This window comes from Aspergillus sydowii (genome assembly GCF_001890705.1).
Source record: "Aspergillus sydowii CBS 593.65 unplaced genomic scaffold ASPSYscaffold_6, whole genome shotgun sequence".
NCBI lineage: Eukaryota > Fungi > Ascomycota > Eurotiomycetes > Eurotiales > Aspergillaceae > Aspergillus > Aspergillus sydowii.
In genome coordinates, this window is record NW_024467864.1 from 417,682 (window position 1) to 430,895 (window position 13,214).

At 50.1% G+C, this 13,214-nt stretch overlaps 7 protein-coding genes across 7 annotated transcripts; 5 read left to right on the plus strand and 2 right to left on the minus strand.

Moving 5' to 3' along the window:
* Positions 1–248: 248 nt before the first annotated feature.
* ASPSYDRAFT_152689 (copper fist DNA-binding domain-containing protein) lies at positions 249–1,300 on the plus strand (the record flags this gene model as incomplete). Its single annotated transcript, XM_040842219.1, has 3 exons — positions 249–324; positions 375–515; positions 570–1,300. The coding sequence occupies 3 exons, from the start codon at positions 249–251 to the stop codon at positions 1,298–1,300; spliced, it is 948 nt and encodes a 315-aa protein (XP_040701746.1).
* Positions 1,301–2,030: 730 nt separating this feature from the next.
* On the plus strand, positions 2,031–2,807 carry ASPSYDRAFT_45918 (uncharacterized protein). The gene is made up of 2 exons (XM_040847129.1): positions 2,031–2,253; positions 2,311–2,807. The coding sequence occupies exons 1-2, from the start codon at positions 2,053–2,055 to the stop codon at positions 2,524–2,526; spliced, it is 417 nt and encodes a 138-aa protein (XP_040701747.1). The 5' UTR covers positions 2,031–2,052; the 3' UTR covers positions 2,527–2,807.
* Positions 2,808–2,849: 42 nt separating this feature from the next.
* Positions 2,850–4,479, minus strand: ASPSYDRAFT_69116 (T6SS phospholipase effector Tle1-like catalytic domain-containing protein; the record flags this gene model as incomplete). The annotated part of the gene is made up of 2 exons (XM_040850458.1): positions 2,850–4,322; positions 4,369–4,479. 2 exons carry the CDS (start codon positions 4,477–4,479, stop codon positions 2,850–2,852), a joined length of 1,584 nt encoding a protein of 527 aa, XP_040701748.1.
* An 812-nt stretch (positions 4,480–5,291) lies between these two features.
* ASPSYDRAFT_153100 (putative plasma membrane ammonium transporter (Ato3)) lies at positions 5,292–6,383 on the plus strand (the record flags this gene model as incomplete). The annotated part of the gene is made up of 5 exons (XM_040842251.1): positions 5,292–5,542; positions 5,596–5,696; positions 5,750–5,869; positions 5,935–6,110; positions 6,207–6,383. 5 exons carry the CDS (start codon positions 5,292–5,294, stop codon positions 6,381–6,383), a joined length of 825 nt encoding a protein of 274 aa, XP_040701749.1.
* A 180-nt stretch (positions 6,384–6,563) lies between these two features.
* On the minus strand, positions 6,564–8,278 carry ASPSYDRAFT_69118 (cytochrome P450). The gene is made up of 2 exons (XM_040850459.1): positions 7,078–8,278; positions 6,564–7,015 (listed from the first exon to the last, which is right to left on the minus strand). The coding sequence occupies exons 1-2, from the start codon at positions 8,192–8,194 to the stop codon at positions 6,585–6,587; spliced, it is 1,548 nt and encodes a 515-aa protein (XP_040701750.1). The 5' UTR covers positions 8,195–8,278; the 3' UTR covers positions 6,564–6,584.
* Positions 8,279–9,117: 839 nt separating this feature from the next.
* On the plus strand, positions 9,118–9,519 carry ASPSYDRAFT_90139 (uncharacterized protein; the record flags this gene model as incomplete). The annotated part of the gene is made up of 1 exon (XM_040852285.1): positions 9,118–9,519. The coding sequence occupies one exon, from the start codon at positions 9,118–9,120 to the stop codon at positions 9,517–9,519; it is 402 nt and encodes a 133-aa protein (XP_040701751.1).
* Positions 9,520–9,705: 186 nt separating this feature from the next.
* ASPSYDRAFT_90140 (uncharacterized protein) lies at positions 9,706–10,344 on the plus strand (the record flags this gene model as incomplete). The annotated part of the gene is made up of 1 exon (XM_040852286.1): positions 9,706–10,344. The coding sequence occupies one exon, from the start codon at positions 9,706–9,708 to the stop codon at positions 10,342–10,344; it is 639 nt and encodes a 212-aa protein (XP_040701752.1).
* Positions 10,345–13,214: the final 2,870 nt, after the last annotated feature.

Here is a 13,214-nt window from a genome sequence, read left to right on the forward strand (position 1 = left end):
CGGAAATATGATTACTAACTCTGGTCTGCTATTACCGGAACTCGACCAGGTGCTCGCCGGTAAATGCTTGGCGTTCTATGTTGTACGCAAACAAGATGCGGAGTTGATGTGGCAAGGGCTGAATCATAACTAACCCTGGTCCAACTGTTTCCTACCATCAACATGTCTCATGCCACTCTGCTCTTGAAATCTATTTTTTAGACGCATAATGCAGCATGGCTTTTACATCTTTTAATATACGTGCTAGCATGATTATCAACGGAGAGAAATGGGCTTGTGAGGCCTGTATCCGTGGCCACCGTGCTGCCAGCTGTTCCCATTCAGGTCTGTCAGTACCAAGATACTGATCTGGTGCCTTGCTAATTGTCCTCTAGAGCGCCCTTTGACCATTATCAATAAAAAAGGACGGCCAGTCTCTCAGTGCCCTCACTGTCGCAGTCTACGCGAATCACGATCAGCACATGTCAAGTGTGGATGTGGCAGTACGAGCAGAGCAAAGAAGGACTCTGACACTCGTAGGTCCATCAATATTTGACATGTATGGCTAGCTTACTAACTATGAGGCATAGAAAATCCCTATCCACAATGTGGTTGTGCTCATGGGGAGCGTTGTGTCTGTGCGCTGAAGAAAGACCCGTCCCCAGATCTTGTTCCGAAGCCATCTCGGCCGCATTCCACAGTCCTTGAAGAAGGGAACACGTACCCTGGACGATCCGATTTGATTCAGGCAGAGCCGTCAGAAAGTGCACTAGAATTCCAAATCTTGGATCAGCACACCGGGCTCCAGTCCAGCTCAGCTGAAGACAGCCTCCCTGCAAACTCAGTTATATCACCTGCCGGCCTCTCTTCCTTGACTGGCGTCCCTTCCGCCTTGGCCCCGGACTACTCAGCACCAATGGCATTTGATAACTTCTTAGTCCATCAGACCGTGGCAGAGGATCCTAATCTGGGTATACCATCGTTATCTGCTGTTGACACTCCGACAACGACCGCCCCAGCTGGATCCATGACCGACATAAACTCCGAGAACATCTATAGAGAGGACATGTTTGCTGCTACTGATACGCAGTTACCACCAGGCTTCACTGGAGCAGACCCCTATACTACTGATTGGGAGGGGTTATATCCAGATTTGTTTAATCTCGGCAATGCTCAGCCTCTTGACTACGTGCCGGACGTCTTCGCCCCTGATAATTTCCACTTTCCCGCACCATCTTTACCAAACGGTGCTGGCGATGTGGAGGAGCTTGAAGCATCTTCAAACCACGATAAAACAGCTCCCTGGAATCCACGGCAATAACATACGGTACAACATCAAGCCTCTGCCCTGCCTCGTAAGAGTGTTGCTTTTGAACGCTTCCCAATGATGGGTAAAAAGTGTTAACCCTGATATTGTGGAACTTGAACTGCAGCTCATTATATATTAATATACCTGTTCACGCTCAACCGTGCAGTCTTTTCTGTTCCATTCTTCCACTCCCTCGAGAGTGCAGATTTCAATGCGATGTTTTCGCCGGTTTTAGCTGCTTGGCACATTCTTGGCCAGGCAGGGTCTTCAATAGAAGAACTCAAAAGAACGCGAAAATCGCTCACATTGGATCAGTTTCCCCCAAACCTTAGGGCTGGCTGACAGCCTGACACCCATTTGTTGCTGTTTCACGACGATCGACTCCGTTTTCTTCCTGCAGAGACGGGGATGACAGGGAGTTCCACATATTCGTTGTTGTGTATACAGGCTCTAATTATCAAGGGATAATGAGTTCGGTCCTGGGAGGAGGTGTCTGAAATTTATAACGAAGAAACAGAGAAACTAGAATTATCTCTACACTTATTATATTTCGACACAATAGAATTATTACGGCCCTTGCAAGACTAACCAAATCCCTTTCTCGTCCCGACAAGCAGGGAGTATTTGAATATCAGCAAGGGGTCATGACTTATTCTAGCTAGCGCGTTAGTAATACACTCCGGGTAACTTATTTTAAACGCGAAAATGGCGCATTTCTGCGAGCCTAAATAGCCATAGACGAACAGAATTGGGCATTTGACAGTATGGCCGAGTTATCATCATCATCATCATCATCATCTCCTCTCAAGGAATCATCAGAATCATCCAAAATGTCTTGTCACGATTGTTCAGCTCCTGCGGAGAAATCGCCCGGCCACAGTTTCTCTTGGCGCGCTCATCGGTTGATTTCAACTCTGCTCCCCGAAGGATTCGCGTTATTGTCCTGTTCGTGTTGCTGGCTACCTGTATGCTCCATTCACACCTGCACATACAAGGTACATCTATATTCTGACCATTTGCAGACGCTACTTGACTTGGTTTTTGCTGGTTCTGTCTCCGCAGTTGGCGTGCAAAAGCTGCGCTTCTTCTTTTTGGCCGTTTCTGTCTTGACTCTGTCCGCTAGCATCGCGCGTGAGGGCTTCAGCCGTGGGAATATTCGGCGCGCAATTATTTGTGCGGGTTTACTTGCTTGGACGCAGTATAGTCAGCGGAGTCAGGATCATCATGGCTGTCACTGACTTCCACTGACTCCCTGTTTAGAGAGGGCTATTTGCCGGGTTGGTTAGATGAATATTATAGTATCAGCAAGTCAAGAAGCTGATTATGGCTTATCTTATGGTAGTCCGGAGAGCGATACCGGGAACCATGGATACTAGTTATACTATAGGTTATTGCAACTGGTTGGACGTAATCCTTCCTTACTGCTTTGTAGGAGTCTGATCTTGTGGAGAAAGGGAAAGAGTGGTATTATATCTGTACAATGGAAGTATAAAGAATGGACAGCCCAATAACGGTTTGCAGTAAAGTACTTTTCCTAGCTGTATGCCACACGCTTGCCTGGTCAGCCAGTAGGTACTATCGTGTCAGGCATCTTCCGATATGTCTCTCGAATCGGACAACCCTGGTGAGAATACACCTCCCATTCCCCTATCCCATATTCCTTAGGACAGCACTTCTTCCCTCTTTTCCCGCGGATCAGATTGTCCGGCCTGTAATCCTCATTTCCTTGCATGCGGCGAATAGCCGAATAATGGATTTTGGCGTCCTTGGGGACACCGCGTCTCTCCCCAAGAGGCACAGGCCATCGAACGACTCTCCACGTTCCATCCTCCTGCAAGCCCATCCTGCGAAGGGGGAGATACTCAACTATCTTCCAGGATAGAACAGTAGACCACGGCACGCCCTGGCCATACCGGAGAAAGTCATGTATACGGCTGGTGGTAGCTGCTCGCCAGAGAGCCGACTTGAACTGTGATACTTCATCCGTCTCTTGTTGATTGCCTTTCTCACTGTGTGCAAGGCAACCGTCGCCTGGATCGACGAAACAGCGGAATAGCTTCTTCTTCTCCGGGTCAAACCGCAGTCCTGCATCCTGCGCTTCGTTCACCATCCATACCAGCGGCACATGGCTCAGCGCGTACTCTTCATCGTCGTCTACTTTACGTCCGCCGCCAATATCAGTGTGGCAGCCAGCGAACCACACCTCCTCGATATCCTGATCGAAGGTTGCGTCTTCAGAACCCTCACCGTCTTCATATGAAGACCTCGACCCTGTAAGCGTCTTGTCACCAGAGTCCGAAGTCTGCCGACGAGAAGGCCGATAGAACGCCTCCCCAGAATAATGGCCCTGCAGAAACTGTCGGTCACCCCCCTGCATACGAGCAATCCTTTTCCTCTCCTTCTCACTAATATTCGGATTCGAATCCGACAGCAGATCCTCCCGGAACTTGGCGCGATGCTCATCAATCGCAACAGCATGCCTAATAACCCTCGCCGACGTCCTAGCCGTATAAGGAAACAGAAACTTATTCCGATTCACCTCGAACCGCGGAATACTATTCACTGTATCAAACAAGCCCAGGAACCGAATCTGCGAGACAGGGCGGCAGAACGTTTCTCTTAGCGCTTTCATAAACTGATACAGCCTGTCCTTCTCGGCCTGCTCCACGTCGACGCTGTTACTCCGATTCGCCCACTGGCTGAATATACCCCACACGTACTGCACTTTCCCTTCATTCCCTGCCTCGAGGAGGCCGATGTGGTCGATCATTTCGGCTAGGATGCGCGCGACATATGCGCCCCGGCTGAAACCGAATATGTAGATGTTATCGCCCGGGCAGTAGAAGCGCATGAGGTATCGGTACCCGTCCATGACGTGTTCGTCGAAGGTCGTGCCCATGGCTGCGTCTCGGGTATTTAGAAACCAGCGTTTAAGCTTGTTCTTGTGCGCTTCGTAGACGCGCCAGATGGATGTGTAGGTTCCGAAGCCTGGTTGGTAGTAGTGGTATTGGGAAGGTTTGTTGCGGTCGAGCATCTGCCCGTGTTAGTTACTGTACAATATGAAGGTAAGAATTGCGTACTCTGTATATCTTAAGCACGTTGCTATCTGTGTCGTTTCCGCGGAATTTGTATCCTGTGCCGTCGAAGCAGAGGACGAAGTCCTTGGCGCTGGAGGCTGCAGGTCGCTCCATGATCGGCACTTGAGAACTTCAGCACTTCAGCACTTTAATAAATCACGTATATTGAACGAAGTGGATGACGAGCAGTGCTCTTTTAAAGAAGCAGAGCTCCAGGCAGGATCCATGGTTGAGTGACATGTGGCGAAGTTGTCCGCTGATTCCGGTCAGAATATATCCCTTCGCTATGTTGAGTAGTCAATTATAATAATTAATAGACAATACATTTACTAATATTTATTAGGCAGGTTTCTAGGTAATGCGTGCAATGGTTATTGCGTGGTGTGGCTGATCGCGACGTCACGACTCGATCGTCTAGGGCTTCACGATCGCGGTCACGATCTCCGACATGTAGACGATCTAGACCATGGTTCCAGCCTGCAGTCCTGCAGTCCTGCAGTACTCCTGCAGCGATCAGCGAGAAGCCTTTATGATCTGCACTGACCTCCAGTTTAATAACGATGAACCCAATTTGTCCACTGCCAGCGTATCGGACCACCTCCGGGCCTCGCTTCGACTCGCTTTGGCAAACGATTTGGCATCTCCGCGGTTATATGCCAGAGAAATACCTCGGCGAAGCTGTCAGACTGCTACGTCCCCCGCACTTTCCCCACATATCGCCACGAGGAGACGATCTAGTGCCGAGACAATGCTACGCAGTATGAGGGAGTCCGGGGAGAAAACAAGAGATTACAAGCCTTGCCATGACTAGATAAGCCTTGGTGGGACCTGGGCATTCCCAAATTGCCTTGTCCTCCGCTCCAACTCTTTCCTGCCTTCTGCTTTTCCATCTACTATTATTTATCTATTGCACTATGTCCAGCGATATGATAGCCAGCGGGTCCGGGGAGACGCTCAACCGCATGAAAACCACCGAGAGCGTATTCCTCCCCATCTCGCGCGAAACATTCGAGAAGCTGTACCTGAGCCCGAAACCGCCGTCCGTCGAGGGCAGTCTGCGTAAGAAACTGGGAAATCCCACGCCGATCTGTCTAATGGGGTTCTTACTCGCCGCGACGCCGAACTCGTGTGTTTTGATGGGCTGGAGGGGCGCTGGTGGGAATGGGGGTGCTATCTTGTACGCTGCCTTTGAACCAGGTGTGAAGTTGATTCTGATTAATTTGGTTGCAGACCAGTGTATATTTTCTTCGGCGGCGTCGTGCAGCTCATTGGCGGGGTTGGGGAGTGGGTTATTGGGAATACATTCTCCTGCGCTCTGTTCTTTACATACGGTGTGCCCTCAATTCCTCAAACATCTTTTTACACTGGTAGCTGACACCCGCAGGAACATTCTGGCTCGTCCAGGGAGCAACCCTGATGCCCTTCTTCGCGACTGGAACAAACTACTCCCCGACTGGTAATTCCCTCGAGGGGCAACAGACTGCCTCTTATGCTGCTACAACAGGTAAACCTCCTATCCTATCTCCTTCCACCATTTCAATGCACCGCTAACAAATTTGATAATTCCAGCCTTTTACTACGTCTTCCTCGCCCTGCTCACCTTCATCTACCTGATCTGCTCCATACGGACAAATCTGTGCCTGTTTACCGCCCTCTTCCTGCTGGTTATTACATTCGGTCTGACGGCCGGCTCCTTCTTCCAGCTTGCCAATGGCGCAGAGGAGCTCGGGGAGCGGTTACAAGTGGTTAGTCTACCCCTTCTCTCATACTCTATACTGCGTTTTCAAAAGAAAGACCCAAGAATGAGTGACTAATGTCAATATTGTGGTGTATATATATAGGCCGCCGGCGCGTTCAATTTCGCACTGTGCATACCCATCTGGCATATCTTCCTCACGCAGATCCTCGAAGCCGTGGACTTCCCCTTCCGTATTCCGGTGGGTGACTTGAGTTCGGTTATTCCGGGGCGGAGCCAGAAGATTAGGGCCAAGGCGAAGGAGGGTGTGAATGGTGAATGACTTTCTTGACCTGGAAGTTAGGTGGTGTTATAGCTGGAGTATATCTGTAAGTTTTGCATGTATAAGATATATTTATCCTGCTCTCTGTTAGTATTGGTCTACCTGTTCTGTTTAGTCCTGGCCGGATGTGCGCCACAAAAGCATTCTACAGTGAAATAAAATGTTTTACTCATTCATATAGTCATTACTCATTAGTTAACCCTAAGCATCAACCGGCTTTACACGCACATAAACACCCCGATCATGAGACATGGTCAAACTCGACTGAATCGCCGGCTTCACCAGGGTATCCGCATTCTCCACCATATCAAACCTCTGCAACAGCCTCACAAGTGTAAAACTCGCCTCGGTAAGCGCATACTGCTGGCCCAGACAGATCCGAGGCCCGCCGTTAAAGGGGAGATACTCCCACCCGCGCCGCCCATTTTCCTCCCACCGCTCAGGCCGGAACTCCTCGGCGTCGGCGCCCCAGATGTCCTTGCGCCGGTGCATTGCGAAGACGCTGTATGTGACCACTTGGCCTTTGCGGACGTACACGGGGGATCGACCGTTGGGGCCGCCGCCGACGGGGAGGGAAGTATCTTTGACGGCGACGCGGAAGTTGAGCGGGACGGGGGGCATGAGGCGGAGGGCTATCTTGTCAGTATATTCCAGTTTCAATACAGAAAAAGGGGAAGTATAGGAGGAGACGCACTCTCGTTCAACACGTATCTCAAATACGGGATATTCTTCAACTTGGCATGCGTAATCTCTCCACCAGGGGTAGCTACATCCCCAAACTCGTCAACGATAGCCTGGCGCAATCGATTCCAGACAGCCGGATTCCGCGAGAGATAGAAGAAACACGAACTCAGCAAACTAGCCGTGGTGTCGCGGCCCGCAAGCAGGATATTCAGCATCTGGTCGCGCAGGACCTTGGGGTTATCAGATTCTGCCGCAAGGGCTTCGGCGAAGATATACCGATCCCCGGGCTTTTTCTCGGGGTTTCGGTTCTTGGATTCCAGAGCTAGCTGCACGTAGTGGTCCACGACCTCGTGGACAAGCTTGCTGGAGTCCCTGAATTCCTGGGGGTTAATCATCCAGTAGAAGTTCGCAGCGCGCGATCGCGACGCCAGCCATTCCTGCGCGGTGTTGAAGGCCTGCGCGAAGCCCTTGGCGTTCCCGACGGACGACTTCCCCAGGAGACTAGCACTCTTCTCACCAGACGAGCCCATCGAGCCGACGGACTCGCCGAAGAGGAAGTGCGTGGCCGAGTCAATCGTCAGCAGGAAGAACAGCGGCTGGATATCGAAGCTGGAGCCGTCCTTGGGAATCAACTCGATCAACCGGGTGATATGTCCATCCATGAGATCTAGATCAGCGACCTGGTCCCTTGCGAACTGCGGCCGCAGCATGGACCGCGAATGCGTCCAACCCGCGCCATCGAGCGTGAAGATGCCGTCACCCAGTAAAGGGTAGAACTCGCGGTGTCGAGTACCCAGGCAGAAATCGCTGAACTGCGTCGCGAGCACGGCCTTGATGTTCTCGGGCTCGATGGTCGAGACAATCTTGCGGCCGAGCACGTTCTGGCCGAAGGTGTGTCCGTTGTTGGCGTATTGGCCGGCGATGTATTCGACCCAGCGTTTCTCGCGGACGGCTTGGGCGAGGCGGTAGAAGGGTCTGATGCCGAAGATGTCTGTGGGGCCTTGCACGATGGGTCTGCAGTTGAGGCGTTTGGCGTTGCGGCGGTGGTGGATTATGGTCTGGATGTAGTTTGCCACGAGGAGGGTCAGGAGTAAGGCGCCTGCCAGCACCAGGACGGGCGACAGCATGGTGGCGATGTAGTTCGATATATGATCTGGCTGTCTGGCTGTCTGACTGGTTGTGGAGGGCTCTTATATGTTGGCCTGTGTATCACATGGGGAATAGCAGTGCCAATTCTCAACAGACACTGACCAATATACGGAGTACTTATTGGCCAATTGGCTAGAATATAACCGAGGAAGTGGTCCAGATCGCAAGAATGTCAGATTGCGGTTTAGGGCTGTGGGGAATGCGTGGAGCCTCCACCAGTTATGATGAAATTATACAGATCAACTTATGATTTAATGAGTTATGCCCCACAGCTCTTCAGTCTTCAGTCTTCAGGAACCGGGGATTCCTGTTCCCCCGCCCAAATCATGGCGTTAACTGTCTATCTTATCCCAATGGAGAGACGCTTGCGAGTGACAGCGACTCGGCCAAATTCATCCGACCAAGACTGGACCGTTGGACTTGCACCTGATTACTAGGACAGGATCCCCGCCCATCTACCAGATTTTCCGGAGCAGGAGACAGAAATTAGCACCAACGACGAGGGATATACCTGGCACAGATAGAGTGCAAGTAAGGTGGCTGTATAGGAAAATAGGACTTCCCGTCTGCTAAGCTGAACTGGACATCATCATCCCCGTGGCTAGAACTATAATAACTCCGAGTATATTACTACTCTTAGCTGTGTACAGGCAAGACGACTAAATATTATCTTACAATAAAGATAACTACCTTAATCCTTTTAACGGTGGAAAGAAATAAGACAATGCGACCCCGCGGTCAAAGAGAATAATTTTTCTAGTTTGTCCTGACCTTGACATATGAGAACTTCTCATACTCAGTATCGATTCATCGCCTTGCATCCAGATGGATGGCAAAATCAGTGGTCTTATCTCCCCGAAATACACCACACTGCTTGGGGAGACAGCCGAAAGTACCGCGCATGTGTCTGATTCAAGAAAGTGATGTCCAAGCCATTGAAATTATACGCAACTTTGGGTATGAGATGGGCTGCCCTGAGGAGTATATATCACAGGCTTGTAGACTTGCATCGGGGTTTTCCGATGTTGTTGTCGTACTCGAGCGACTCCTCAGCATACGTCTCGCGCCTGGCAAAACATTCGACAGTTTTGTGAGCAGCAATTCCACCCTGAAATGCATTGACGAGCTTCTCCAGGCCGCCAGTACAGGGACACGGACTATTGCCACGACTACTGTTGTCAATGCCTTTTCGTTTCAACCTGATTACAACAAGCCTGCCAAGGACCTTCGCTGCGAGGAAGTCCTGGCTCAGTTTCTACAGGTGAAGAAGCCGCAGGTTATCATCCACTGCGACAATATTTAGTACTCCAGTTCGTACATGCAAGAATCCAACATTTCAGCAGGATACTGTCGACTAGAATCGGTAACAGCCAAAGTTGGGAATGGCGATACTTCTACTACTGTCATCCCGGCCTTTCATCCGTCTCGTGCCGTCAATTCCTATCCGTATCAGGTAGAGTTGCGCATTTTATTGATGTATCATTTCATTATGGCCTTCCGCTTCCTTCATGGGGAAAGTAACATTCCTTGCTGCGGAGGGAAAATATTGGAGAAGTGCTGCACCGAGCGCAGCGAGTCAGATACACTGGAAATACGCATCTTGAATTGCCTTCACAAATCATACCTATACCAGGGAAGAGTTGCTCTGCCATATACATGCCCAGGCTTTGGTGGTGAAACCGATTTCGAAAAGATCAACGGAGAATCAAAGATCTTTGATATGTTAGCAGCCTTGCTTCGACTGCTTCTCAAAACGCCCCACGCGTTTGACCTCGTTGGGACCCTTAACACGGTGGCTCTTTTACAAGATATGACCTCTGGTACAGACGCATCTGCTCACGAATCGCCACAGCCCTTACCGAAACAAGATATGGCGCACGACCATTGGTTTTGCAGCGGCGACGGGGATCCCGTAAGTGAAACAGCAACAGCAGTTTCAGCAATACGTCTGAATGGTGATCACTTCTCTGCCGTGGTCAGTGCACTCACAAACTCTCATAACCATGTGTCGGCATGCAGACTACTTGATGGTGGTGGTGGCGAAGATAGATTCCACAATGAATATTTGCTAGAATCCCTCGCAAATATGGGAGTTGCTTTGGAACTATGCCGAGCAGGATTTGTGTAATTCAACCATATATAGGAACCTGATATTTACTTTGTTCTGTTGCCAGGCGGTCTTGGGCAACATGCGGCGCTGCAGTCCTGCAGGGCTGACTCCCCACTCTGCGCGCCAGTTCCACTGTCAAACAACCTGACGCTGCAGCCGCTGTGGCCCTGAGCTGTTGGATGTCTACGCTATGTGACTCGGCTAGCAGTAAACTCCGGTGTTTCATCGCATGCAAGATGCAGTCCTTTACCCGATTTCCCATTGATGCGAGTCCACGTGTAACTGTTGGCCGACACTTGTGCCTCCCAATGCAAATCTTGCCTCTGTCTCTCATTCCACCATCCAAAACCATGTCATCCGACAACATCAGCAGCGCCGTGTCTCTCCTTCCGGTGGAGATCTGGTCTCAGATATTTCAGTTTGTAAGTGCTTGGTGTACGATGACTGTGATAGCACGCTGACCTCGTTAATCCGTCTAAAGCTACGCTGGGAGTCCCACGAAACACTCTTGTCCCTCAACACATGCTGTCGCCATTTTCACGATATTCTATCCCCCGTAATATTCAGAAATCTGAATTTGGTTTGCCCAAGGCTGGAGCGAAACGCGCCCCCTAAACTCCAGGCCCTCCTCAACCGGGAGCTCGGTAAGAGCATATATCCGCTTGTTCGGTGCCTCACGGTCTCATATAGCCCGGCTGAAGTTCCGCCATCGCCGCCTCATCCACGTCATAGTAGGGGGAAGCGGTGCCTAACGACTTCTCCCGTCGGGCCCAGCGAGGCAATATATCAACTGGTGGAGCTCCTCCCCAATCTCGAATTTCTCAGGTGCATATTCCCACTCAGTATCAAGTCAGTCTGGTACTAATGCTACAGGTACCGCTAGATGGCGTAGCCTCTCGTTTCCTCAACGACTGTTCAGTAACCTCCAGAGACGAGGCCCGACACTGTCCTTTTACTGCGAGGCTAGAATATCCAAGCTTATCCGTCATGACCAACTTAAAGGCGCGCCTTATTTAAAGTCACTCAGCATAACCTCCGGTCTGGAGCATCTCACTGATCCCCCGATAGACATCAATGAGTTGGGAGCTTTTATTCTAACCCTTCCTAATCTTGAACGATTGGTCTTGAAGAAGCATTATCATAGGACAGGTGTTTCAAGGCCTATATTCCACCTCCCTCCGGCGAGCTCATTGCCTCCTCTGCATATTATTTCCTTTACAAACTTTAGTTTCACCCCCCGGCAAGCCGCTGACTGGGCCAGCTGTCTGGGACAACGTCACATCCATTATCTAGGGCTGGATGGCACTGCAGAATGCCTGTCCCCATTGATTGACTCTATTTTGGCCTCTATACATACTCTGAACTCCCTCGCAATCCGGATATCTGACGGCACAGATTCTGGCATCGCACCTCGCCTAAATAGCTCACTCGACCGACTTCTATCCCAGAATCCCGCACTCACCTCGCTCGCAGCCTATGATTTTTCCACAGACATTCTCTGCTCTGTAATCAAGCATCATGGAAACAATCTGCGTGACCTTCGATTTAGACGGACTACAGCTGCCACCGCTTACGCATCTGGCATCGAGAATAATCCTGCCGTTAGATACTACTCATCAGCGACCGTCCCCCGGGACAACGAATGTATATTCTCGCGTGACGAGCTCCGCGAGCTTGCACGCCAATTGCCAGCGGTTACAAGACTGGGAATTGACCTCAGCTTTAAATTTGGACTGGCACGTTCCTCCTCGTAGATTGGATCAAGCAACTATACTAACAGGGTATATAGCCGCAAGACCTCCTTACCGCCATTGCATCATTCCCCAGTCTCCAGCACCTAGAACTGAATATGCTCTCCCCCAGTAAGTGGTCCTTTGATCGTTTTCTGCCCGGTTGGACCCCGCCGAAGACGTGGTTCAATGAATCTACGGTGGAGGCTGCATTCCGCTGCATCGCGGACGAGAGGGAATTGACCAAGCCAAATCTTGTTCAGCTCGACGCTAAGGCAGGTGAATGGGAGCCGCTCAGAAAGCTTCCCAGAATGATGATACACCTTCCAGAGACGTCTATATACTCCTGCTGGCGCCGGGGATCGAGTCACACAGCTTCGACCAAGATAGACGTTCTTGCGCTGCCTTGTCAGTGGAGCGAGGATTTGGTACCTGTTGAGGATGGCATGTATGAGCAGACAATGTACTCGGCAGGCTTGCACGGACCGTTGGGGTTGGGATTTTGTCCAACTTGGTGATTCAACAATCTGTTTTGGGTTTTGGTATGTTAGACTGTACGCAGTATTATAATATCAATCTGATTTTTCAAATGCTAGACTTTCCATTGCATAGAATGAGACTGTGGGTTCTGTCTCGATATAACATAATATTTAAGAACTTGATTAATTCTCCTATTGAAACGAACAGCCTATTTCCTCGCGGAATTAATTTCGCAAATAGCCTTCGCATGAACTTATTTCTATTCCATACGTGACCAACCAGGTAGACAAGGATGTGTATTCCGGCCTGACTGCCACTATTCACTGAGTATGAGGAAAACCCCAGTATCTGACTCCATCCAGAACAGTTATTGCCCATGGTAACAGCCACTGAGATGAGGCTTCATTTTCCAATATTAGAATATCTTCACTATATCTGTCACCTAACATTCTCACCAACCTAGGCAGTGGCCATGCCTTCATCAGCACCACCAAAATCACGACAGGGCGAATTCACTGGTGATGTAGTGGATACACCCACCACATTTACAATGCACAGTTACTCTCTGTGTTATATCATGGTGATGTAGTAACTTATATTAGTCTTGGCTGACATTATAAAAAAGAAGAAATTGTGCTTCTTACAGATTTGAATCCTGGCACTTGTCCCTATCTCACT